General features: G+C 44.3%; 1 protein-coding gene across 1 annotated transcript in view; it reads left to right on the top strand.

Annotated features, from left to right (window-relative positions):
* The window catches only part of LOC128519304 (low-density lipoprotein receptor-related protein 1B-like), a gene marked incomplete at its 5' end in the record, with an annotated part of 288,531 nt that overhangs the window by 167,654 nt on the left and 93,012 nt on the right, over positions 1–27,865 (top strand). Inside the window, 7 exons of the mRNA XM_053492987.1 lie at positions 140–265; positions 6,153–6,281; positions 9,328–9,447; positions 10,438–10,548; positions 10,642–10,797; positions 11,418–11,540; positions 13,251–13,370. Of these exons, the coding sequence (XP_053348962.1) occupies positions 140–265; positions 6,153–6,281; positions 9,328–9,447; positions 10,438–10,548; positions 10,642–10,797; positions 11,418–11,540; positions 13,251–13,370 (885 nt within the window). The remainder of the gene's footprint in view (positions 1–139; positions 266–6,152; positions 6,282–9,327; positions 9,448–10,437; positions 10,549–10,641; positions 10,798–11,417; positions 11,541–13,250; positions 13,371–27,865) is intronic.

Genomic DNA, 27,865 nt, shown 5'->3' with positions numbered 1-27,865 from the left:
ATCACATGGCATTGTGTAGAGAAATGAACACACACTACTCATTATTATTTTTAACACTGGTTCTCTCATTATTTTCATTCCCTGTGTGTGTGTGTGTGTGTGTGTGTGTGTGTGTGTGTGTGTGTGTGTGTGTGTGCAGGTGAGCTTTCTCTGTGTAATGTGAATAATGGAGGCTGCAGTGACCTTTGCCTTCTGACCCCAAACGCCACGGTGACCTGCGCATGTCGAGGAGAGAGAAAACTACTGCATGATAACAGATGTGTATGTAAGTCCTCTGTCTCACTCTGTCTCTCTTTCTGAGGCTCTCCTTCTCTCTCTCTCTCTCTCTCTCTCTCTCTCTCTCCCTCTCTATCTATCTTTCTCTATATTGTCATAATTGTCCTATCAATGTTATATACATGTACGTGTGTGTGTGTCTGTGTGTGTGTGTGTGTGTGTGTGTGTGTGTGTGTGTGTTTGTTTGTAAGTGTGTGTATGCATAAAAGTAAGAGAGAGAGCATTTTATCTGGTCCCCCCCCCCCCCCAAAAAAAAAAAAAATCAACAGAATAAACAGAAGCAGTAAACAGAGAGAGGAGGGAGATAATTTCAGTTTTCTAAATGCAGTAACACATAATTCCCCTGCGAAATAATGAATACGAAATAATAGGAAATGAAACCAAAAGAATTAAGAGGTGTGTGATAAAAAGAAAAAGAAAATAAGACATTAAACAAATGAGAAAAATGTATAATTGAAAAAATGAATGAGGGATGTTCTTTCTCCACTGAGTGTGTGGAGTCGAGCTCCCACTGATCTAAACTCTGACTGGTTTATATTTATATCACACTGCACCTCTCTCTCTCTCCCTCTCTCCCGCTCTCTCTCTTTTTCTTTCCCGCTCTCTCTTTCTCCCTCTTTCCCACTCTCTCTGTCTCTTTTAAATTAAAATAAAATTTTTATTTGTCACATAAACAGTCATACACAGTATGATATGCAGTGAAATGCTTAGACAACTGCCCGTGACCTTCAATAAACTTTAATAAAAGACTATGAATAGGAAATAAATATGAAAAAAAGAAAACAGAAGGTAAATTTAACTAAGAAAAAATAAAATAAAATATAAAATTTAAATAAAATAACATAACTGTACAGTACAAAATATACAATATAAGAAAAATATATGAAAAAAAACATTTAAAGTGCTTAAAGTGCCTTGTGCATCCAGGGAACAGAACGTCCAGGGGGTGTGCAAATATGCTTGAAATTGACATATTTAAAGTGACTTGTGATAGGGTAACTGGGTAATTTAGCTAATGTCCAGTTCCGTAAACACGCTGACGTCATTGGAGCTGTTTCGAAACATGTCCCAGTCTGCGTCATCAAGTGTGTCCTGTAACGTGGCCACCGATTGGTCCGTCCAGCGCGCGACCTCCCTCTGAACCGGAACTTCCTGATTCAGCCTTTGTTTGTATTTTGGCATAAGGAAGATAGCGGCGTAGTCAGATTTACCAAACGGAGGGTGAGATTGTGCCTTGTAGCCATCCTTGATTGTTGTATAACAATGATCTAGTGTCCTTTCGCCCCTGGTGGGGCAGGTAATGTGCTGATACTGATGCGTCCGATTTTTAATCTTCGCGGGCTGAACCGCTATCCAAAATAAGACAGGTTCAAAATGTTACCTGTCAAAGTGACAGTTCAATCCAACCAAGGGATTGGTTGTGACAATCGATCTGAAAAACGCATATATTTAACACGGAAATATTGTCACAACACAGGAAGTTCCTAAGGTTCGCTTTCGGGGACGAAGCTTACCAGTATCGGGTCCTTCCATTTGGTCTAGCTAAGCCGCACATTAGACAACTAGTTATGCTGGCTCAGTCTCAGGAGCTAGCGCTTCGACATCGGGATGTCATCCCAGCTCATCTCTATTCCTTGATTGAGACTCAACGCCATAAAAGCGTTTTCTTTCCTGCTCAGAACACAACATTTTTGGTGTTACCTAGGATGCGATCACAATGCGGGCACAGGGGTCTCCTGCACGTGTCAAATCCATTCCAACACCCTGAAGGAAACCAAGCTAGGCCAGAAAGTGACTGTTCATCACTTTCAGATATTTGTAGGTCTCATGGCAGCTGTGTCCACGGTAAAAGCTTTGGGCCTCTGCACATGAGATTGTTTCAGTTGTGGCTAAAAGCAAGGGGATTATACTCAGGGCCATACCCCCGAGGCAAATAAGGGTTATGCGCCAAGAGCTTCGTACCCTTTCTATGTGGTTCAGACCCCAGTTTTTGACTTTGGGTCCCACTCTACGTGCGTCTTTTTGTCGTCGCAGATGCTAACGACAGACGTTTCCCTCACTAGCTGGGTTGCAGTCTTGAATGACCGTCCAGCCCGAAGGGAGCTGGAGAGGCCATCTTCTCGCAGGGCACATCAATTGCCCTGACTGATGGCTTTATTTTGCCCTGAAACACCTCCTCCAGCAGTTGAGGCTACCATGTCCTAGTGCGGGTGGACAACACTACGGTAGTCTCGTACATAATCGCCAGGGCGGACTGTGCTCGCGCCGCTTGAATAGCTAGCGCACCAGGTTCCCCTTGGGGGCACAGGACAAGTTCCTGTCCCGCAGGGCGATGAACATTATAGCTAAGAGCCAGGGGATTACTCAAGGACCAATCTCCGGAGGCAAATATGGGTTAAGCGCCAGGTGGCTTCATACCCTTTCTATGTGGTTCAGACCCCGGTTTCTGACTTTGGGTCCCACTCTACGTGCGTCCTTTTGTCGTCGCAGATGCTAACGACAGACGCTTCCCTCACAGGCTGGGGTTCGGTCTTAGATGGCCGTCCAGCCCAAGGGAGCTGGAAAGGCCATCTTCTCGCGTGGCACCTCAATTGCCCCAAAATGATGGGTTTAATTTGGCCCTGAAACACCTCCTCCAGCAGTTAAGAGGCTACCATGACCTAGTGCGAGTGGACGACACTAGGGTAGTCTTGTACATAATCGCCGGGGGAAACTGTGCTCGCACTGCTTGAATGAGCTAGCGCACCAGTTCTGCTTTGGGCACAGGGTGAGTCCCTGTCCCTCAAGGTGATGTACATTTTGGCCCATGATCGCCAAAGCGCACTGTGCTGTGCCGCTTCAATAAGTTAGCGCACCAGTTTCTGCTTTGGGCACAGGATGAGTTTCTGGCCCTCAAGGCGGTTTACGCTTCAGGGCATATGGAATTGGGAGCCCTGGTACCTTCAACGCACTAAAAGGAACGTATGCCCTCAAGGAGAGGGTATTGGAAAGTGGTGCATGGCGTAACATGTAGACCCAGTCCACTGCCGAATTGTTTCAGTGCTGGAGTTCTGCAAAAAGTTTTTAGGCTTATGCCCTAGTACCCTCGTAATGTATGTAGCCGCTATTTCGGCTTGTCATGTTCTGACGGATGGGGACTGGCTGACACCCCTCTCAAACCACTAGAGTCAGCACCTGTCTGGCTTCTGACCCTCAAGATGGTTTTTCTTATAATCACTTTGGGAGATCTGCAGGCTTTCCTTCCTGCCTAGACTTTGCCCCTGGGCTAGTCAGAGCTATTCAGCATCCTCACCCGAACTATTTTCATTCTTGACAATGCATCCACTTTCCTTGAAGCCTTCTGTCCTCCGCCTTTTACAGCTCCGGAGCAGGATAGGTTTCACCTACTATCCTCAGTATGCATTCTTCAGATTTATGTCCACCGCACTAGCTAGTGGCGTAAGTCAGAGCAGCCTTTTTTCATCACATCAGGGAAAGATGCTATTGCCCTAGCCTACGAGGCGCGTGGTCTCACTTTGCCTCAAGAAATCAGGGCTCATCCAATCAGGGGGATTGCCTTATCTATTGTGCTGGCAAGAGGGTTTCCCCTGCAGCAAGTGTGTCATGCGGCAGGTTGGTTCTTTCCGCACACATTTGTGAGATTCTATAGTCTGGATGTTCATGCTACTCCGGGCTCACAGGTCCTTGAGTCAGCCTCCCAGAGATCGTTCTGAGACCTCCTCGGCCTTTGTGCGCACACGCTTCACAACCTTGGGGGTCCAGACACTTGCAGTGTGGCGGCGTTGGTATTCTCGTTCCCATAGCGTTTTCACGCTGCATCGAGTGTAGCCTTTGAAAGCGAACGTCTCGGGTTACTTTGCTGTAACCCTGTTCCCTGAAAAGGCGGGAACGAGATGCTGCGCTCCAATGCCGCACTGCCTGCGTGACTGGACGTTCTTTTCAGACAAAATTGATCTGAGGAATGTTTCTGGTTCACTGCTATTTATAACCTGCAGGTGCGCTTCATCAGATGACGTCACCTGACCGAGGTTATATATGCCAAAAATTTGGCGTGTTTAGGGCACACATGCTATACAACCGGCAACACAAAAAGATGTTCCCATAGCGTTTTCACGCAGCATCTCGTTCCCGCCTTTTCAGGGAACAGGGTTACAGCAAAGTAACCCGAGACGTTATGTTCAGTTAGAAACATTCAGGTTACGCTGTGTCTCACTGTCTCTCAGGCTCTCACACTCGGACACACACACTCCAGCGAGGGTAGCAGTGCGGCCTTCTCCTAAAATTATTCTTATTTTTTCACCTTCTGTTAATTTGGAAAAATTTGGGATTTTGTGAGTGATGAGCTCAGTTAAGGTGTTCCTTATATGTTGATATTTTTGTCAGTAAGGAAGGAAGTGCATCTCCGTCTCGACCTCATCACTTGTACACTAAGCACACACACACACACACACAGTCTCTGCTCTCTGGGCAGCCAGGTTCTCCTGTGTCGGCCCGTCTAACCCGAACCCTAAACCTAACCCTCACTCAGCCTGTACCTGGTTAGGATCTGTCTCTGCTTTATATCTCTGATGGTGGAGAGACACTCTGCCGGTTCCTCCTCTCTCTCTTTAGGGCCCGATAGCAGTGTAGTCTGGACTGGGTTTGGGTCTGAGTATCCCAGTGCTCCAGATACACTCTCCTCATCTGATTAGTGATGTGTGTGTGTGTGATTCTGATGAGACTGTGGTGAGCAGTGCTGCTCTGAGACTGCAGTGTGTTAGGGGTTAGTGTGTTAGTGAGTCTCAGGTCCAGCTGACAGAGGGGACTGGGTTTAGGGCTGAGCTCTTGGGTTTTCAGTGCTTCGAACTACAGGGTGTTTTCATTATTAAATTTGAGACGTTTATAGAATTTTACTGCTCTTTTCTGGACGGCTATAATCAGCGGAAATCTGCCCTAATTCTGCCCTAAATACGTTGATTGGTGCTTTTCTTTAAACCTTGAGGATTTCTACAGATTTCTGCATGCCGGGACTCTGTGGGATGTTTGTCCAAGCGAATGTAGTCGTGTTTACTGAGTGGACCCCAAACCTCACATCCGTACAGCGCAATAGGCACAATGACGCTGTCAAAATTTTTTACACCGGATTCTAATTAGGATGTGTATTCTGTAGAATCTTTTCTTAATTGCATATAGAGCTCTTCATGCTTTTTCTTTTAGCGCATTCACTCCCAGATCAAAGCCTTCGGAGGTGCTGATTTTCAGTATCAGGTAGTCATAGTGTACCGCGTGCTCTAGGGCGGAGTTTCCTAGAGTGAACATGTGTCTGTTTTCCTGAGATCTGGCCTTTTTTTGGAAGATAATAATTTTGTTTTTTTACACCACTTTTTTAAACCTGATAAAATAAAGTGTTCCAAATTGAATCAAATGCTTTTTTAAAGTATTCAAGACATGCAAAAAATTTCGTATTGCTGTTTTGGTGAACATGTTGGTTGATTAGGGTGTGTAGGGTGTAAATATGATCAGTGGTGTGATGGTTTGGTAGAAAGCCGATCTCATTCTTACCCAGGAGGCGCTCTCTCTCCTGATTCCTCCTCTCTCTTACTCTCTGTCTCTCTTTCCCTCTCTCTCTTTCCCTCTCTCTCTCTCTCTCTCTCTCCCTCTCTCCCTCTGTCTCCCTCTCTTTAGTTCTCACTGCCTCTCTCTCTTCCCCCTTTTTCTCTCTCTTCCTCTCTTTCTTTTTTCTTCCACTTTGCATCTCTCTGTCTATCTTTCTCTTTTGCATATTCCCTTTCTCTCTCTTGTCCGTGGTGTTGAAATGGTGTGTGAGGAAACGTGTGTATTACACACTCCACACCTCCATGTTCCCGCATCGTTAACGCTCTCTTCTTTCCCCTCAGCGCCGAACTCCTCCTGTAACGCACAGTCTGAGTTCCAGTGCAGTAACGGAGAGTGTATCGACTACGAGCTGGCGTGTGACGGCGTCGCTCACTGCCAGGATAGATCTGACGAGGAGGGACAGTACTGCGGTGAGAGACACAGAGAGACTCTCTACACTTATTCTACTCCCACAGCATGGTCCAGTCCTGCATTCTGATTGGTCAGAATCTGATCACAGGGTTGTAATAATACACTGGCTGTAATACATCATTTCTTTAGTAACAGCTCACTCACAGGGACGTGTAAAGCGCACGTCCCACTGATCATGGAGAGGTTATAAAACCTGGCGTATGGTAAAGATTTATTTAAGTAAAGCAATGTTACTGTAATATGTATGAATGGAGTCTCCAGCATCAGTGGTCAGTGGACACATTAAATACTCACCTTACAGGGATGTGATTATACAGCAGTCAGTTCTGATTGAGTACGCCAATTAAACAATGTGCTGTTATAGAGTATAACAGCACTAGAACCGTATTCAAGATTCAAATAATTTTATTAATCCCAGAGGGAAATTGCTTGTAACCGTATGTATTACTTTGTGTTTGAGGTGTTCTAATCAGAGCCGCCCTGCCCCTCAAATTGTTCAGGAGGTGATTTAATTAGCCTTAATAATACAATGTTGAAGGCGAGGGAGTGTTTCTGTACTGTATGTTCTTATTAGAAGTCTGAGCGGTTAGCATTAGCTTGGTGTCCTTTGCTATCGTTAAGTTATTTTATTTGGGATATTTGTCTAAGTTTTAGATGACAACGTCATGGAATTGTGTCACCTCAAAAATAATGTATGATGCCTCTGGTTCTGTTGGGCGTTAATTACACTAACTGTCGGTCGTTAACTATCGGTCTCCAGCTCCGCTAGTCGCAACTAGTTAGTTCCACCAGGCACAGAAAAATATGGGTGGAGCAAAATAACTGGTTACATAAACAAACAAATCATAATCTTTTAATAGTAAATGGTGTTTGCAAAATCACACTCTGGGTTGTGCCGTTATACTAAATATCAGCACGGCTGTGGTATCTTCAGTGCTCAGGCTGTGCCTTTGTTTACACGACTGCATCACAGCTCTGCTGATATTCAGTACAAAAGCACAACCTCCCATGTGATGTTGCTTAAATATAGCACTGTTCCTTAAGACTGTGTTGTATTTCTTTATGCTGTATTTCCTAAAACAGTTGAAAGGGCTAAGAGTCGCACAGACGTGATGTGCAGCCGCGCCTGTCCCTCCTGCACTCTGAGTTGACGTGTAAAGCATGTGGACGCAGCAGCCGCAGCCGCACGGACACTCCGCTGCTTTTAGAGCACTCTGTCGTTACGGATTCATCTCGGCAGTCTGCAGCCGCTGCATTTACTCATTGTGCTTTGACATTTCTGAAACACACGCGGTACACAGCGGCTCAGAGGGTTTGAAAACCAGACGCTGTTTTGTCTAAGAAGTTTTTGTTCCTGTCGAAGCAGAATTGAGCTGAAACTCGAGGCTTTCACGAGGATTAGAGCAGACACCTGAAGTAAAGAAATGTGACGTCTGCAGGATTAAACACACTCGGGTTTGCTTGATAATAATAAAAGGCAGCACATTTCCCGGCACTGAGCAATACACAGAGCGGCCAGGGCGTCTGGATCCGCAGCCGTTTCACTTTTAATGGGATTAGATAATTCCCTTATTTACTGCAGACACTGGGTTTGGAACTAACAATAGGAAGTGGAACAGAACCAGAACTAACTTGCTAAAGGAGAACCTCATCTTTGCGTGAAACCTCATCAGCTCTTATCAATAAGAAACGTACAGCGTAAATGCGAGCTCAGCTCAAGCTTTCTCTCGACATCAGGCTTATAAAAGGCACACATTCTACTCCTTATGGCAATCTTACACTCCATCTCAGTGTCTGTAACTCCGACTCACTGTCTGCAAGTCCGACTCACTGTCTGCAACTCCGTCTCAGTGTCTGTAACTCCGTCTCAGTGTCTGCAACTCCGTCTCAGTGTCTGTAACTCCGTCTCAGTGTCTGTAACTCCGACTCACTGTCTGCAACTCCGTCTCAGTGTCTGTAACTCCGTCTTAGTGTCTGCAACTCCGTCTCAGTGTCTGCAACTCCGTCTCAGTGTCTGTAACTCCGTCTTAGTGTCTGTAACTCTGTCTCAGTGTCTGTAACTCATGCACGCCTCTTTTCTTAAGTGCACTTGTCTAGCCAATCAGAAAGCAGAAAGTAAAACAGAAAGAACACCCCATACTGTGGTTTTAACCCCCTGCATGTTCAGGCATTTCTAAAGGGAACAAATTACTGTAAAAGTCTTCATTAGAAACAGTTTTAGTGTGTGTGAATATGAGTGCGTGTTCACAGTGGCGTCCTTAGTGTTAACCTGTTTATAGATATAAAAGTTAAACCAACGCTAAGTGCTAAAGAAGACTACATTAGCCATTAGCGCTAGCAACTAACCTATTCTTCTTACATTTACATTTAGTCATTTGGCAGACGCTCTTATCCAGAGAGACTTACATTTTTATCTCATTACACATCTGAGCAGTTGAGGGTTAAGGGCCGCGATCAAGGGCCCAACAGGGGTAACTTGGTGGTTGTGGGGTTTGAACCTGGGATCTTCCGAACCGTAGTCCAATGCCTTAACCACTGAGCTACCCCTGGCACTTTTTTTCTCCTAAGAAACAGATGAACCTGGAGGAGATTTAGCTCGTTGTGTGTCACACTATTTTTATACAGTAGGTCCTATTTAAAATGAATGTTCTCCTGTTGATCCAGACTTTTGGACCACACTGTGTAAATCATAAACATACGCACCGTCCGTCACTTGTTAACTAAACACAAATGCTGTGGGTTTACACGGAGCTGGTTTTAAGTTGTTTGTGTAATAGATTACTGATTACAAGGTTTCACATCTCAGGTATACAACATTGAGTCTTTATTAATATTCAAGTATTACATCACCGAAAAACAACAACAAAAGAACACAACACCAATACAACAAAACCTACAGCAAAGATATTGAATATGTCAGATTATTTATTTATTTATATTTTGCCTTCTGAATCTGATTAGTCGTCTGTTATTTAACTTGAAGGGTTTATACATAACCTCCTTTATATTAACACTCGCTCTGTCTCTTTCTCTCTCCCTCTGTAGATAAGCGTGATTGTCGAGGCGGTTATAAACGCTGTAATAATCAGCGGTGTGTAGTGCACACTCGTTTCTGTGATGGAGTGAACGACTGTGGTGACCATTCAGACGAAGCCTACTGCAACAGTAAGAACATCTGTCTATCTGTCGGTGCATATGTCTGTCCATCTGACTACATAATTGTCTTTCCATCTGTATGATTTGTCTGTTCATGTGTCAGCCTGTCTGTCTGTCTTCCTGTCTATCTGTCTGTCTATATGTCTGTCTGTACTAGTCCATTCATGCCCCACTGTCTGTCTGTGCATCCAACCACTTATTCCTTCACTATTCCATCCACACGTCCATCTGTCTGTCATTCTTTCCTTGCATCACTTCATTTTTCTTTCTCTCTATCTGTTTTTTTGCTCTCTTTTTCTTCCCACTTGAATACTTTTGCGTCATGTTTTTCTCTAACTTTATTGAAATCAGTGTTTTCCTCCGAGACGAATTGAGAAAATGTGTATTTTGTATCGTCTTTACACAGTTATGTCATTTAATTTTAGTATTTTAATTGATCTTATTAATAACAGTGAGTCTCTCAGTGCACTTAAATCCAGAGTTTAGTTCAGTGTTTTAGATCGCGGTATTTCTGAATATTCTGGAGATCTGCATGGTGCTGTGTGTGTGTGTATGTGTGTGTGTGTGTGTGTGTGTACAGTGTGTTTGTGTGTGTGTTTACAGTGTGTGTGTGTGAGGTGTTGAGTGTACGTGTTAGTTTTAACGTGTGTGTGTGTGTGTGTGTGTGTGTGTGTGTGTGTGTGAGGTGTTGAGCGTACGTGTTAGTTTTAACGTGTGTGTGTGTGTGTGTGTGTGTGTGTGTGAGGTGTTGAGCGTACGTGTTAGTTTTAACGTGTGTGTGTGTGTGTGTGTGTGTGTGTGTGTGGTGTTGAGCGTACGTGTTAGTTTTAACATGCGTGTGTGTGTGTGTGTGTGTGTGTGTGTACAGTGTGTTTGTGTGTGTGTTTACAGTGTGTGTGTGTGAGGTGTTGAGTGTACGTGTTAGTTTTAACGTGTGTGTGTGTGTGTGTGTGTGTGTGTGTGTGTGTGTGTGTGTGTGTGTGTGTGTTGTATTCTCAGGCGTGTGCCCATCGTCGGAGCGGCTCTGTGCAGACGGCTCGTGTGTGTCGCAGACGTCCTGGTGTGATCAGATCATCGACTGTGCAGACGCTTCAGATGAGAAAAACTGCAGTAAGCTCAGTCTGCGTCCTCACACTCACCTCTGTGTGTGTAAGTGTGTGTGTTAATCCTTGCTCTGGTGTGTGTGTGTGTGTGTGTGTGCAGGCAGTGCAGACTGTGTAGATTACCACCGGCTGGGTGTGCGAGTGTATGACGGCGTGTTCCTCAGGTGTAACTCCACGTCTCTGTGTGTTCTCCCGCACTGGGTGTGTGACGGAGCGGATGACTGCGGAGATTACTCGGATGAAACACACTGCCGTGGTACACTGGTTTATTTATTTACTAATCGTGTGTGTGTGTGTGTGTGTGTGTGTGTGTGTGAAACCTGTTTGTTTGTTAGAGTTGCAGTGTACATTTCTGATGTAGTATTTATATAATGAAAGAGTGTAAAGTTTTCACACTCTCCCTCAAACACACTCTCTCCGACACACACTCACACACACTCTACCTCACTCACACACACACGCACACACACTCACACACACTCTCTCACACTCATACACTTACACACACTGACACCCCCACACACACACACACACACACTCTACCTCACACACACACACACACACACACACACACTCACACACACTCTACCTCACACACACACACACACACACACACACACACACACACACACACACTCCCCCTAACACTCCCCCACACACACACACACTCCCCCCCCCACACACACACACTCCCCCACACACACACTCCCCCCCACACACACACACACTCCCCCACACACACACACCCCCACACACACACACTCCCCCACACACACACTCCCCCCCACACACACACACACTCCCCCACACACACACTCCCCCCTGCCCTACCACAATGCCTGCTATAGATTCCTCACGTGCTGTTCCTCCTCTCAGCCAGCGGAGGGCGTGTGTGTGCAGAGGGGCTGTTCTCGTGCCCGAGCGGCGGCTGCGTCTCGCCCGCGTGGCTGTGTGATGGACAGAGAGACTGTAAGGACGGAGAGGACGAGCTGCACTGTGGTGAGATCTCTATCTATCATGGATTAGTCAGGCCTGTCCGGCTCTACTCCGCTGTACACACACCGGGTAATGAGCGGTGAAGCGCGCGGGGCTGTGCGCTTACAGAACACTAATCAGTGAGCGGGAATGAAGAGTTAGAGTCTCTGTTAATGACCAGATAGAGATAAAGCCTGAGAGAAAAGAGGAGACGCCGCGCCCTGACCCTGACCCTGACTCTAACTCTGACACTGACCCCGACCCTGACCCTGACCCTGACTCTAACTCTGACCCTGACCCTGACCCCGACCCCGACCCTGACCCTGACTCTGACCCTGACCCTGACCCCGACCCCGACCCTGACTCTGACTCTGACCCTGACCCTGACTCTGACCCTGACCCTGATCTGAGTGGGAAAGAGCAAGGGCCATAAAAGGAAGAGGAGGGGGACAATTAGGGGAAATGTCTATTTAATAAACTGAAGGATTTATTAAAACTCTCTTAATTGAAAGTTTCTTTTTATTTCCTCTTTTTCTCTATCTGCCTCTCTCATTCTCTCTCTCTCTCTCTCTCTCTCTCTCCCTCTCTCTCTCTCTCTCTCTCTCTCTCTGACCTTCTGTTCTTTCTTTATCCCCAAATCATTCGACTGAGTAGTGAGCAAACACACATCATCCTGCTGAAAGAGGCGTATTTACCTTCTGGTGTGTGTGTGTGTGTGTGTGTGTGTGTGTGTGTGTCTTTGGTGTGCGTGTGTGTTCGGTCTGTGTGTGAAGTTTATCACACACACAAACACACACACACAACGAACACACACACACACACACACACTCTTTACTACAGAATGAGCTGCTGGAAAACATAAACAGTGACCTATAATTACCTGAACAGGAGTGTGATGTAATGAAAATTAAATCTGTACCTGGAGGGGGAGGGGGAGGGGGAGGGGCCGGGCGTGGCTCAGTACACACCTTTATCACATGGTCAGTTTAAGAGCCAGTGAGTCTGAAGACCGTTAGCACTACTAACACACACACACACACACCACACACACACCGAACACACACACACACTGAAAACACACACACACACACACACACACACACACCACACACACACCACACACACCGAACACACACACACACCGAAAACACACACACACTGAAAACACACACACACACACACCGAACACACACACCAAACACACACACACCGAAAACACACAGACACACACACAGACACACACACACACACCGAACACACACACCAAACACACACACGCACCGAACACACAGACACACACACGCAAACACCGAACACACATATCAAACACACACACACCGAACACACACACACCGAAAACACACACACACCAAACACACACACACACACACACACCGAACACACACACACACACACACACACACACACACCAAACACACAAACAACACACACACCAAACACACACACAAACATCAAACACACACACACACACACACACACACACCAAACACACAAACAACTCACACACCAAACACACACACAAACATCGAACACACACACACACACACACACACACACACACACTAAGCGATGAGACTCCCTGAGCAGGTTAACGGTGCTCATGCACTCAATAGTACTCCAGGAGTTTATCAGACCGTGTCTTTAATCTGATTACTGTAGTGTGTATGTAAACACTGTGCTTCTCTGTGTGTGTGTGTGTGTGTGTGTGTGTAGGTTCCTCCTGTGCATCTGATCAGTTCTCATGCTCCATGAGCAAATGTGTGTCTCGTCAGTGGCTGTGTGACGGAGAGGACGACTGCGGTGACGGAGCTGATGAGAACCCTGAGCTCTGCGGTACTGCCTACTTTTATTTATCTGATTATCATGCTGTGTGTGTGTTTTTGTGTGTGTGTGTGATCAGTGTCTAGAAGTAAATCAAAATAAAAGAGGTTGCGAGTAAGTTTATTACATTTTTATTTCATAGCTGTTGTTGATTTATAAGAAAACATCAAAGAGAACGAGTCCATGAGCAGACTGTTACCACGAGTGTGCACTACTGAGGGGAAGGATGAGTGAGGAAGGGGTTAAGTGAGGGAAAAGGTGAGATAATGACTCCATAAAGGAGTGAGCAAGTGATTAAGTAAGTAGGTGAATCACTGAATCAGCACATGGATCTCTAAGTCAGTCTAGAAGAGAATCATCTAATGTGTGAATCATGAGTCACTAAGTCAGTATATGAACCACTGAGCTAAAGTAAATCAGTCACCATATGGATCACTGAGTCATTATGAGAGTTAGTGAGTGAAACACTGTGTCCGTGTGTGAATCAGTGAGTCAGCATTTAACACTGAATCACTCAGTCAGCACATAAGTGACTCACTCACCCGTTTTCCACTGAGGCAGTTCTGGAGTTCTGCAGAGTCAATGTTCAGAGTCGATGTTCAGAGTCGATGTTCAGAGTCGATGTTCAGAGTCGATGCCCCATTTCAAACCAATTTTCAGAGAACCGTTTACATCAGAGGCTGGGGGAGGGGTTATCACCATCAGTTAAAGGTTTGTGACCATTATCTTTTAAAAATGGTTTTAAAATGCAACAGACGAATAAAATGTTTTCTATTAATGATGGTTTGATCTCAAAGTAGACCCACAAAGCCATGTTGAAATTTGCCATTGTTATTGTTGTGCTTGCTGGTATAATTTTATGTTTTGGCCGCTAGCATTGTTGCTAACATTGCTGGTAAAGTAGCGACATACACAGAGGTATACAGTGACATAATGCCTGTACACCAGCACCACTAGCACCTGGTTTACTTTGCTGGAAAAGTGGTAAGTGAGTGAGTCAGTAACAGTAACACTGACTCCATGTGGATGTGTGCTTAATAAAGCCTGCTCTCTCGTCCCGCTGATAACTCTCATTCCCTCACACTGAAGGCTGCTCTTGTTACATCTGTCATGAAAATCCTGCATGGCATCAAAAACTACAGTATCTGCCCTTTTTCTGCGTTTTAATTCCCAAAATATTTAAAACGTACCCGTGTCTCAACTCCAGTGTTTAGACGGTCTCCACCTTGGGACCATCTAATACTTTTGAGTCAGGTTTCCAAATGTATATGTGGGACATTTTTATCTTGTTAATGTTACCTCAATTAAAAATATTAAACAAACGCTGTATCTCTAGTCAAAAAGAACCAAAGAACGACTCAGGACTCTGCGCAGATCTGGATGAAGTAAGCATGATTTATTGCATGTAACAGGTTTCACCCTAAGTGCAAGGGCGGCACCATGAGTCACGGACCTGAGACGAGGTCTTAATAAAAAAAAATAATAATAATTCTGGGAGGCCTTCCCGGCTGGGATCGGGGGCCCTTACGCAGTTCTCCTTGCGGCCTTTTCTTCTTCGGCAGCGGGGCTGCAAAGGCGGACTCTGCGCTGGAGTGAAGGTGTAGCGGAAGCTTACCCAGTTCTTTTCTTTTCTTTAATCACTGCAGAGATTAAAGGGCGGAATTCCACCATTTCAATTTCTTGTCTTGTTTTCCCAATTTGTTGTACTTACATATTTTATTTTAATCTTATAGATTGTACTTGCCCAAGTGCTCATTGCATCCTTCTGGATGACTCGGACAGCATGGACAGTACAGATTATAACCCTACTCAACCTGCCATTGACCGGGCCTCTGTGGGCCTCATCCAGGCTGAGTGTCAGACGTCTTTGTCATTGATGCAATTTTTACAGGAGAGAGGGCTTACGTATTTCAGAAAGAATGACTTCAATCCTGGTTCTTCTAAGAGACTTTGTCTGGAGGTACTGTAAACAGCCTTTCTCCTCATGCCTTTAGGCCTGTACGGCCAGAGTCTGGCACTCCAGCTCCTTCTATTCTAAGGCCTGTTTTTATGTAAGTGTTGCCACACCGATTTTAAAGTGTCTGTTAGTACACAAACTAACAGAAGTGCAGCGGGTGGTACCCAAACGGATTTTCCTCCAGCACCTTGTCCCTCTTAGTGATATTCCGGTTGGTGTTGTTCTGGCTCAGAGAAGATTGATGTTTGATATGTGATTTCAATTCAAATCAAATTCAAATTCAAATTTTATTTGTCACATACACAGTCATACACAGTACGAAATGTAATGAAATGCTTATACGACTGCCAGTGACCCTAAAAGAGAATTAAAGTTTACAATAAGAAATAAATATGAATAAAAGAAATACGATAGAAAAATTTAATAGAAAAATTAAATTAAACTAGGAAAAATAGAACTAAAAATAAAAATAGAAATATGCTAGGAAAAATAGAACTAAAAATAAAAATAGAAATATGATGTACATAAAAATAGAAATATACTGTACAAATTGAAATATACTGTACTGAGAAATATACTGTACAAATTGAAATATACTGTGCTGTGTGTGCAAATATGCATAGAACAAAGTGTCTTTGTGCAAAGGTTATTAAAGTGTCTTTGTGCACTGGTCTAGGATGTAAACGTAAACATGTAGTGTAATTGTAAAGGTAGGTGTGCAAAGTTATTAAAGTGTCTTTGTGCAATAGTCCAGGATGTAAACGTACAACATGTAGTGTAGATATGAAGGAAGTTGTGCGTGTAATTGTCCATAGTGTTTATGGATGTAAAAAGATTGATAGATTTGATCAATTATGAAAAGATTGTGTTAGTTCTGCATAGTGGTGTGGTTGAGAGACCTTATCGCCTGCAGGAAGAAGCTCCTCCTCAGTCTCTCTGTGTTGGCCTTCAGGGAGCGGAATCGCTTCCCAGACCGCAACAGAGTAAACAGTCCGTTGTTGGGGTGGCTGAGGTCCTTCATGATCTTCCTGGCCTTGGTCAAGCACCGCTTGCTGTAGATCAAGTGCAGGTCAGGGAGCTCGATGCGGATGATGCGCTCAGCTGATCGCACCACCCTCTGTAGAGCTCGTCTGTCCTGCATGGTGCTGTTCCCGAACCAGGTCGTGATATTTCCCGTCAGGATGCTCTCTATGGTGCAGGAGTAGAAATTCCTGAGCACCTTGGAGGGCAGTCTAAAGTCTCTCAAGCGTCTGAGGTGGTAGAGACGCTGCCGGGCCTTTTTTACCACGGTGTTGATGTGACCGGACCATGCCTGGTCCTGCGTGATGTGAACACAGAGGTATCTGAAGCTGTCCACTCTCTCCACTGGGCTCCTGTTGATGACGGTGGACTGATAGTTCCTCACCTGCTTTGTACTGAAGTTCACTATCAGCTTCTTTGTCTTACTGACGTTCAGGAGGAGATTGTTTCTCTGGCACCAGTTCTCCAGATTTCCAACCTCCTCCAGGTAGGCCGTCTCATCGTTGTTCGTGATCAGGCCCACCACAACAGTGTCGTCAGCAAAGTTTGGTAACAGAGTTGGTAGTGGCCACGCAGTCGTGGGTGTACAGAGAGTACAGCAGGGGGCTCAGAACACAACCCTGGGGGGCTCCAGTGCTGAGAGTGAGGGAGGCTGAGACATGTCCGCCCATCCTTACTGCCTGTGGTCTGCCAGTCAAAAAATTGGAGATCCACTGACACATGGATGAGCTGAGTCCCAGGTGCTCCAGCTTGGTGGTAATTGTGGAGGGAATTATGGTATTAAATGCAGAGCTGTAGTCGATGAAGAGCATTTTTACATAATTCCTCCTCCGAGTGTCCAGGTGAGTGAGAGATGTATGGAGAAGATGAGAGACTGCATCGTCCGTGGAACGGTTTGGACAATAAGCAAACTTTTGTGGGTCCAGTGTGTCTGGTGGTGAAGAAATGATGAAGTCTCTGACCAGCCGCTCAAAGCACTTCATCACTACTGAGGTGAGGGCTACAGGACGATAATCATTGAGGGAAGCAGGATGAGGTTTTTTTGGGACAGGAACAATGATGGACTCTTTGAAGCATGTGGGGATAACCGACTGAGATAAAGAGATGTTGAATATCTCAGTGAACACAGGTGCTAGCTGGTCTGCGCAGGCTCTGAGAATACGGCCTGAGATGCCGTCTGGTCCTGCTGCTTTCCTGGTGTTCACTCTCTTGAAGGCTCTCCTCACGTCATGCTCGGTGATGATGAACGCGCTTCCGGTGCTGGCAGTGACTTCCTGTCTGCAGCGTTAGCGCCGCTAGCATTAGCATCCATTAGCAGCGCACGGCCTCCCTCTGAACCGGAACTTCCTGTTTCAGCCTTTGTTTGTATTTTGGCATGAGGAAGATGGCGGCGTGGTCGGATTTACCAAACGGTGGACGAGATTGTGCCTTGTAGCCGTCCTTGACAGTTGTATAACAATGATCCAGTGTCCTTTCGCCCCTGGTGGGGCAAGTGATATGCTGATAAAAGTTCGGCGCTGCACGTTTGAGGTTGGCATTGTTAAAGTCCCCTGCTACAATAAGCGCAGCGTCCCGGTGTTGTGATTGTTGCTGTGTGAGTGCCTCATGCAGCTCGCATAAGGCAGTGTCCGTGTCCGCTTGTGGTGGAATATAAACGGCACTGATTATGACCGATGTAAACTCCCGATGTAGATAAAAAGGACGACACATGATGGACAGTAGTTCCAGGTTGGGTGTTCAGGAGCGTGTGAGAGGAACAACGCTCGCGCTGTTGCACCAGCTGCTGTTCAACATTAAACACACACCGCCTCCCCTTGACTTCCCCGAGTCCCGCGTCCTGTCCATGCAATGAACCGAGAAGAACTCGGCCAGCTGAATGGCGTGGTCCGGCACCGCTGGGTTCAGCCATGTCTCTGTAAAGCAGAGGAGATTGCAGTCCCGAATGTCTCTCTGGAACTTTATCCTGGCCCTGAGGTCATCGAGCTTGTTTTCCAATGACTGGACGTTGGCGAGCAGGATGCTGGGCAGAGGTGTGCGGTGTGCACGGGCTCTCAGCCTGTTCCTGACGCCGGCTCGTTTTCCTCTGGGCCGCCGCTTCGCGTCGCGTCCTTTGTTTTCCCTCAGGATCTCACTCGGCCAGCTCGGATCCAGAGTTAAAAACGTTGAATTGTGAGTACATTGTACACCAATAGAAACAAGAGTGTCTCTATCATAACTAATGTACTCCATGGTGGTAATTTTGCCGGTTTTAGAACGCTGTAAACTAACTTAAATAACAAAAACAAAGAAAAGGTGGTCAGAGCACTCGTGACGGCAGCCGACCTCACCGGCGCCATCTTGTTAAAAAAATATTTAAAAAGCGATTATAAATTATAATATGCATTATAATTTGCTATTGATGCTTACCCAGACCCCCTATATTTTTTGTACTTTTATGTTGGGCCTTATACTTTGTATCTTTATATAGAATTTTTTATGTATCTCCTTGTTTGTCATTATGTAATTGCACATGCTATTTTGTGTTGTCTCTACTTCTTATTCAACTTCTTCTTCTTTGTCTTTCGGCTGTTCCCTTTCAGGGGTCGCCACAGCGAATCATTTGCCTCCATCCAACCCTGTCCTCTGCATCCTCTTCTCTCACACCCACTAACTTCATGTCCTCTCTCACTGCATCCATAAATCTCCTCTTTGGTCTTCCTCTAGACCTCCTGCCTGGCAGTTCTAACCTCAGGATCCTTCTACCGATATATTCACAATCTCTCCTTTGAACCAACCAATGTCCAAACCACGTCAATTTGGCCTCTCTGACTTTATCTCCAAAACATCTAACGTGGGTTGTCCCTCTGATAAACTTATTCTTGATCCTATCCATCCTTGTCACTCCCAAAGAGAACCTCAACATCTTCAGCTCTGCTACCTCCAACTCTGCCTCCTGTCTTTTCTTCAGCGCCGCTGTCTCTAAGCAGTAGAGCATTGCTGGTCTCACCACCTTTCCTTTCATTCTCGCTAATACTTTTCTCCACCCATTCCAACCCGCCTGTACCCGCCTCTTCACCTCCTTTAAACACTCTCCGTTGCTCTGGACCGTTGACCCTAAGTACTTAAAATCCTGCACCTTCTTTACCTCTGCTCCTTGTAGCCTCACCGATCCTCCTGGGTCTCTCTCATTTACACACATGTATTCCATCTTGCTGCGGCTAACCTTCATTCCTCTGGTTTTCAGAGCATACCTCCACCTCTCCAAATTTTCCTCCACCTGTTCCCTGCTCTCGCTACAGAGCACAATGTCATCTGGAAACATCATAGTACATGGGGACTTCTGTCTTACCTCATCTGTCATCTTGTCCATCACCCACCTCCACCTTGAACTCTTCTGTCACACCTACACCACATCTTACCACTGTCTTACAGCTCTCGTACATGTCCTGCACCACTCTAACATACTTCTCTGCCACTCCAGACCTTCTCATACAATACACCAGCTCCTCTCTTGGCACCCTGTCATACGCTTTCTCTAAATCTAAAAAGACACAATGCAACTCCCTGTTACCTTCTCTGTACTTCTCCGCCATTATTCAACTCAATATTCTTAAAACTGATTGTGCGTCTTTTGGTTATTTGTCTATGTTCTTACTTAGACATGTGTGCACGACTGCAGGTGCACTTGTAGCATGTGTATCCAACACATGTTTTAATCCTTCATTAAGTGTGCTTGTGTCTCTGCCAAGTCCGGCACCTGCCGCCTTATCTTATGCTCATGTCTCTGTCGGGTCCGGCACCTGGCGCCTTATCTTGTCTATTTATCATACACATGACAGCTAATTATAAAATAAGTACAGTTCATGTCTGGGTTACTCTAGGGTTTTTTCTCATGTACTTTGGGTACACACTGTACACTGAGTATTACTACCCATCCCCTTACTGTTTCTGATTTATGACCTGTCTCATAGTCGTCTGCTTGTCTCACCTCTGAGTCAACCCCTTGTGTATTATGTCTAGTCATACTCTGTCTGCTTTTCTTATCTCACCTCTAAATGAACCCATTATGTTTTATGACTTATTATACTTTCTACCTACTTCTATATTATTTCACTAAGATTAATATTATGTTGATTAATATTATCATATTGTTACAGTGCTGCATGCACAAGTATATTTTACTAAAATATGCCTACATATTTCCCCCTCTGCAACTTTTCGCATAAAAGAGAAAATGTTGCATAAAAAAGAAGAAAATTTTCTATTACAGTGGAACCTCGGATTAGTGTTTTGCAAGACGAGCAACAATTTTTAATAATTTTTTACTTGAAAAACGAGCATTGTCTTAGTTAACGAGCACCGAGTATCATGTTTCACGCATGCGCTTCTTGTTTTAACAACGAGCGTTACGTCATCACAAGTGAGCCAACGTTTTTTCTCTCTCTTGCAGCAGAATTGTAGGTAATCATCTCTCCTGCTGGGTGAATACACACACACACGCTGTGTGTGTGTGTGTGTGTGAGATGTGCGTGTGCGCGCGCACACACGCACACATTAACGGAGAGACCGTTTTTAAAACCGTTTAAAAATTAGCAAGGAACATTGCTAGTCACACTCGCGTGAGTGCATACTAACGGGATTACTACTGTAAAGTAAAACAACAACAACAACAACAAAAATTAAACAGCTCCTCACCTTTGAAAACAGTCGCGACAGAGAAGAGTTTGTGTGTATACCTGAGAGAAGGGGAGCTGTAAAGCCGAGACCTATCGTCCCCCCTGCTGGGTCTTAGAGCCTGCAGTGTTTTTAAGTGTGTGTGTGTGTCTGTGTATGGCAGAGTGTTTGTGTGTTTTTTTGGCAACCTGAGAGAAGGGGGCCGTAAACGCGAGCGAGCCCCAATTCATCCCCCTCCTCTCAGGTTGCCAAATAAACACACAAACTTCTCTCTGTCGCGATTGTTTTCAAAGGTGAGGAGCTGTTTAATTTGTTTTTTGTTGTTGTTGTTTTACTTACAGCAGTGATCCTGTTAGTATGCGCTCACGTGAGTGTGACTAGGAATGTTCCTTGCTAATTTTTAAATGGTTTTAAAAACGGTCTATCTGTTAATGTGTGTGTGTGTGTGTGTGTGTGTGCACGTGCGCGCACATTTTACACACATACACTCTGCATGCACAAACGAAAACCCTTATCTGTCGGGGTTTAATGTTAAATTTTTTTAAGGTACAGTACAGGTTAATTTGTTTTATTTTTCCTTTATATTTTGTATTAATTATATTTATGTATTTATTTTTTTGGGCTGTAGAACGAATAATTTAAGTTTCCAGTATTTCCTATGGGAAAATTAAATTTGGTTTACGAGTGTTTTGGAATACGAGCCCACTTCCGGAACGAATTAAGCTCGTCATCCGAGGTTCCACTGTATTTATTATGTACCTCTTACTTCCTATGTACCTCTTACCACTTACATATTTCCCCTACTCATACTACACTACCAACACGAAGCATACTGTACATAAGGGTAGAAGTGTAACACAAAAGAATAATACTGAAAGCTAAATACAAAAAGTATATTATGCCCAAAGTGAGCATAAATGAGTATGTGTAACATGAGTATAAAGAAGGTCATAAATGAGTATATGTGACTATAATGAGTATATAATGGGTATAATATGATGAGTCCAGAGATGGATGAAAAAACCTTTAGTATGACCAATTCAGAAGGAAAAATTTCCAGGGATGTCGGTGTATCTGTCCATAAAATGTCATCCCCCAACATTACCTTACTTATGGTTTTAGATGCTTTCATGTAGACGTTGTCAAACCCTTAGCAGCAGTAATTGCAATCAAGCGTTTGCGATAACTTGCAACGAGTCTTTTACAGCGCTCTGGAGAAATTTTGGCCCACTTATCTTTGCAGAATTGTTGTAATTCAGCTTTATTTGAGGGTTTTCTAGCATGAACCGCCTTTTTAAGGTCATGCCACAAAATCTCAATAGGATTCAGGTCAGGACTTTGACTAGGCCACTCCAAAGTCTTCATTTTGTTTTTCTTCAGCCATTCAGAGGTGGATTTGCTGGTGTGTTTAGGGTTATTGTCCTGCTGCAGCACCTAAGATCGCTTCAGCTTGAGTTGACGAACAGATGGCCGGACATTCTCCTTCAGGATTTTTTGGTAGACAGTAGAATTCATGGTTCCATCTATCACAGCAAGCCTTCCAGGTCCTGAAGCAGCAAAACAACCCCAGACCATCACACTACCACCACCATATTTTACTGTTGGTATGATGTACTTTTTCTGAAATGCTGTGTTACTTTTACGCCAGATGTAACGGGACACGCACCTTCCAAAAGGTTTTGTCTCGTCGGTCCACAAGGTATTTTCCCAAAAGTCTTGGCAATCATTGAGATGTTTTTTAGCAAAATTGAGACGAGCCTTAATGTTCATTTTGCTTAAAAGTGGTTTTCGCCTTGGAAATCTGCCATGCAGGCCATTTTTGCCCAGTCTCTTTCTTATGGTGGAGTCGTGAACACTCACCTTAATTGAGGCAAGTGAGGCCTGCAGTTCTTTAGATGTTGTCCTGGGGTCTTTTTGGCCTCTCGGATGAGTTGTCTCTGCGCTCTTGGGGTAATTTTGGTCGGCCAGCCACTCCTGGGAAGGTTCACCACTGTTCCATGTTTTTGCCATTTGTGGATAATGGCTCTCACTGTGGTTCGCTGGAGTCCCAAAGCTTTAGAAGTGGCTTTATAACCTTTACCAGACTGATAGATCTCAATTACTTTTGCTTTTATTTGTTCTGGAATTTCTTTGGATCTTGGCATGATGTCTAGCTTTTGAGGTGCTTTTGGTCTACTTCTCTGTGTCAGGTAGCTCCTATTTAAGTGATTTCTTGATTGAAACAGGTGTGGCAGTAATCAGGCCTGGGGGTGACTACAGAAATTTAACTCAGGTGTGATAAACGACAGTTAAGTTATTTTTTAACAAGGGGGGCCATGTAGGTTTGGATTTTTTTTTCCAATTTATTTTTTGATGATCAGAAACATTTTGTGTGACAAACATGCAAAAGAATAAGAAATCAGCAAATAGTTTTTCACACCACTGTATATAGTCATTTGTTCACAATGCAGTGCGGTTGTTATTTTTACATCATCTGCATGTCGGTTGAGTCCTCCTTGCTCTTCTTGTATGGTGGTGTCTGCCCGTAAAGTTCCGTAACCGCCACATATTGTCCTACCATTTTCTGAACACTCACTTTGGCCAGTGGGATAACACAACATGATAAGACGATCAGTACACCCAGTACTACCAAGATCATTGTGCCCAACTTCACTAGCCATCCATACCAGGTTGTAGGCGAAAGCCAGTCAAACCATGAAGTCCAGTCAGTAGTTTTCCTGGCATCTTGTGTGACTTAAACATGTCCATCCCTCAACCTCCTTGTGGCCCGTGAAATTTTGGTTATGTTGCCATCAGGGGCTCTGGGTCTTGCAATGTATGTACAGCATCCTTCTCCAATTAAGCCAAATATCCCTCATTAAGGTGTTAACATTGTGTCTAACGCAAACCTATTTTGCATAGCCACTAATGTTGTCTTATCCAATTGTTCCTGTACTAGTCCTAAAACACTTAGCATGTGATTCCAAAATCTCTGTTGATTATTTCATAGTAGGTTTATCCACCTTGCCGAATGTCATATTCCCATACCTTACTCTTCCCATACCTTTAATTCATACTGAACACTTTTATCCAAGAACTTTACTTCACCTTTGCTTCTTTTATCTTCTTTGCCATGCAATCCTTTTACAATTAAATCTCCTTTCTTAATCTCCAGTCTTAATACTGGAGCACAGCATCCACCCCATCCTTTTGGTAAGGTCTGTCTAACTGAGGCTCCACCACAGTACCAGAATATGTTCTTTTGAACACTCGATAAACACCCAATTACCAGGCAGCATGGTTCTGTCGTCTGTCTCCTCTGTGTCACCAGCTTTGTCAGCTGTTCTCTGTCCCTCTGCTCCCTTAACCTGTTAGGAAATAACTTTGTGTATTTCAGATAAGTGTTTCACATAATGATCAAGTTCACACTGTACTGTAGTTGTTCGAGTGTAGGGCCTTTATAGGGCCCGTGAATAAATTATGTGAGCATAGGCCTGCCAGTAAGCATTTTATGCAGGGTTAGATGTGTGTTGCAGTTAGTTTACGATCTCATGCACATTAAGGCTAACCAATTTATACCTGTATCTGCAAATATTTTAGCTATTTTCACTTTAAGAATTCCATTCGCTCTCTCTACCATCTCCTGAGATTGGGGGTGATACACACATCCAAACCTGTGCTTGATATTTAACCACTGAGTTACTTTCTGTACTATCTTATTCGTGAATTGTTTTCCATTGTTTGAACTAATTGTGTTTGGAATTCTAAATCAATCACCAATATGTATCCTTTTCCTTGTATCCTAGGTTTACCCATGTCCACGTAGTCAAACAATATATGCCTGATCGGCCTATCTGGTTTTGGGATATGTCCTATTGGTGATTTGAAGTGCTTTCTATTGTGAAATCTAACACAAATGTCACAAAACTGTGATAGGGTTTGATGAACCATAGGACCTAGATAAGGCGACCACTGTCTTTTGGATTCTTTTTATCACTTACATTTACATTTACATTTAGGCATTTGGCAGACGCTCTTATCCAGAGCGACTTACAAAAAGTGCTTTAATGTTTACAACATTGGATACATACTTACACTGGGTTAACTAGGTTAATAACTAAGTACCATTAGTCCAACACAACTGAGTTTTTTTTTTTTTTTTTTTTTTTCGGGGGGAGGGGGGTTAGTCCAAGTACTGGAGAAACAGATGCGTCTTGAGTCGTCGTTTAAAGATAGTCAAAGTCTCTGATGTACGGACATCTAGAGGAAGTTCATTCCACCATCTAGGTGCCAGAACAGAAAAGAGCCTGGATGAATGCCGCCCTCGATCCTTGAGAGATGGTGGGATGAGGCGAGCAGTGCTGGAGGATCGGAGGCAACGTGGTGCAGTGCGTGGTGTAATTAGCGCAGAGAGGTAAGTGGGTGCTGGGCCATTTTTGGCTTTGTAGGCAAGCATCAGTGTTTTGAATTTGATGCGGGCAGCTACAGGAAGCCAGTGCAGGGAGCGGAGGAGTGGGGTGGTGTGGGAGAACTTGGGAAGGTTAAAAACGAGTCGTGCTGCTGCATTCTGGATCAGTTGCAGAGGACGAATCGTGGACAGAGGCAGGCCTGCCAGGAGTGAGTTGCAGTAGTCCAGTCTTGAAATAACAAGGGACTGAACAAGCACCTGAGTAGCCTGTGAAGAAAGAAATGGGCGAATTCTTCTGATATTGTAAAGAAGAAATCGACAAGAGCGAGTAAGGTCAGCGATGTGTGGGGAAAATGACAGATGATTGTCCACGGTTACCCCAAGATTGCGGGCGGTGGTTGAGGGAGTGATTTGGTTGTTGTCCATGGATATCACAAGGTCTTGACCTGGAGATGAGTCACAAGGGATAAACAACAGTTCGGTTTTACTGAGATTGAGCTTCAGCTGATGAGCAGCCATCCAAAATGAGATGTCTGCCAGACATGCTGAGATCCGGGTGGAAACCTGAGTGTCAGAGGGAGGAAAGGAGAGGACAAGTTGGGTGTCGTCTGCATAACAGTGGTATGAGAATCCATGCGATGATATGACCTTACCAAGAGACCGGGTATAGAGGGAGAACAGAAGAGGACCAAGTACTGAGCCCTGCGGGACACCAGTAGAGAGTCTACGTGGGGCAGATGTAGATCCCCTCCATGTTACCTCATATGACCTATCTTTAAGGTAAGAAGCAAACCATTGCCACGCTGTTCCACAAATTCCAAGGCTTGTAAGAATAGATAATAGAATCTTGTGGTTCACGGTGTCAAATGCAGCTGACAGGTCCAGGAGGATGAGGACAGATGAAAGTTTAGCAGATCTAGCAGCATGGAGCTTCTCAGTGACTGACAGAAGGGCAGTCTCTGTGGAATGTGCCACTTTGAATCCAGATTGGTTTGGGTCATTAAGGTTGTTCTGAGAGAGATAAAGAGACATTTGATTATAAACCGTTCTTTCAAGAATTTTGGAAATAAAAGAGAGCAGTGATACCGGGCGATAGTTGTTAACTTCTGATGGGTCCAGGCAGGGTTTCTTGAGGATGGGAATAACCCTCGCCTTCTTAAAAGCGGCAGGAACATGACCAGATGATATGGATTGGTTGATGATGGCTGTGGTGAAGGGAAGGAGGTCTCGTGAGATGGCCTGGAGCATTGTGGAAGGGATTGGGTCTAATGAACAGGTGGTGGGGTTAGATGACGAGATGATCTGTTGAATCTCGTCAGATGACAAGTTGGAAAATTCTGCTAAAGGAGGGAAGGAAAGGTCCTGAGGTTCTGCCGTAGGTCTTCCCTTTTGCTACATGAACGATAACCACGCAGATTAAAGCGAGAGCAAGAGTTTACACAAATAAACTCACGTTCTAACAACACACACTCGACAGGAAAATAAACCCTAAAATAGGTGAGTATTCACAAATAACATGCGGGGCGTCGTAACCAACATGGGCAACTCGACGGCTGAGCGATGTAATGCGCCATTTTGTCTCCTTTTATGCTTCCTGGGTCGTGACCGTACTACTTCCGGGTCCTAGTGCCGGTTGCGGAGCGAGTGCGCATGACAGTATTATCATTTTTTGTTGCTTCTCTTGCTAGCCATTTACAAATTGCTTTACCTGATACTGTTGCCTGCTAGTAAATATAAATCTGGTGTGCTGATATTTCAGTTTTTCTTTTTTAATAAATCTGCAAAAATGTCAACAATTCTGTGTTTTTCTGTCAATAGGGAGTGTTGTGTGTGCATTAATGAGGAAAAAACTGAACTTAAATGATTTTAGCAAATGGCTGCAATATAACAGAGTGAAAAATTAAAGGGGTTAAATACGTTCCTTACCCACTGTATAAGTAATAACCTTTTTTCTGACTCTGGACTTGAGCTTGGTACTTCATTAGGGCTAATGCTTCATTCTGGTAAACTTGGTTTATTATCTATTTGTGGACTAGGTTCTGTTTGTGGTTTACTGCTGCTTTCTTTGCTGCTTCATCTGTTGCTTCATTTTCATCACTAACGAAAGTACCATCTTTTCTATGTGCTGTACATTTGACTATAGCTAGCCTTGATGGTAGTTTGATTGCATTTAACTGATACTCTGATATTGTTATAATATTGCTACTCCATGTACTACTGGAGTTCCATTTGCTCTTTTGTAACCTCTTTGTGCCCATATTGGACCATAAAAATGGCATATTCCATATGCGTATCAATTAGCTAAATAAGCTGAATCATTATATATTATACATGCTTTTCCTTTTTTTATACATGCTTTTCCTTTTATACTTTGTATAGTTAACTCAGGTGCAGAAAGTATTACATCATATCCTGTTCTTCTGGCATTTGTAATTACAAACGATGGGCTGGTCAGGAGTGCGTGTAATGCGTGGGTGATGTACAGCGTAA

The sequence above is a fragment of the Clarias gariepinus genome, chromosome 3, assembly GCF_024256425.1.
Source record: "Clarias gariepinus isolate MV-2021 ecotype Netherlands chromosome 3, CGAR_prim_01v2, whole genome shotgun sequence".
In the NCBI taxonomy this organism is placed as follows: Eukaryota; Metazoa; Chordata; class Actinopteri; order Siluriformes; family Clariidae; genus Clarias; species Clarias gariepinus.
The sequence above is the reverse complement of the archived record's forward strand: the minus strand, read 5'-3'. Positions and strand labels throughout refer to the sequence as shown.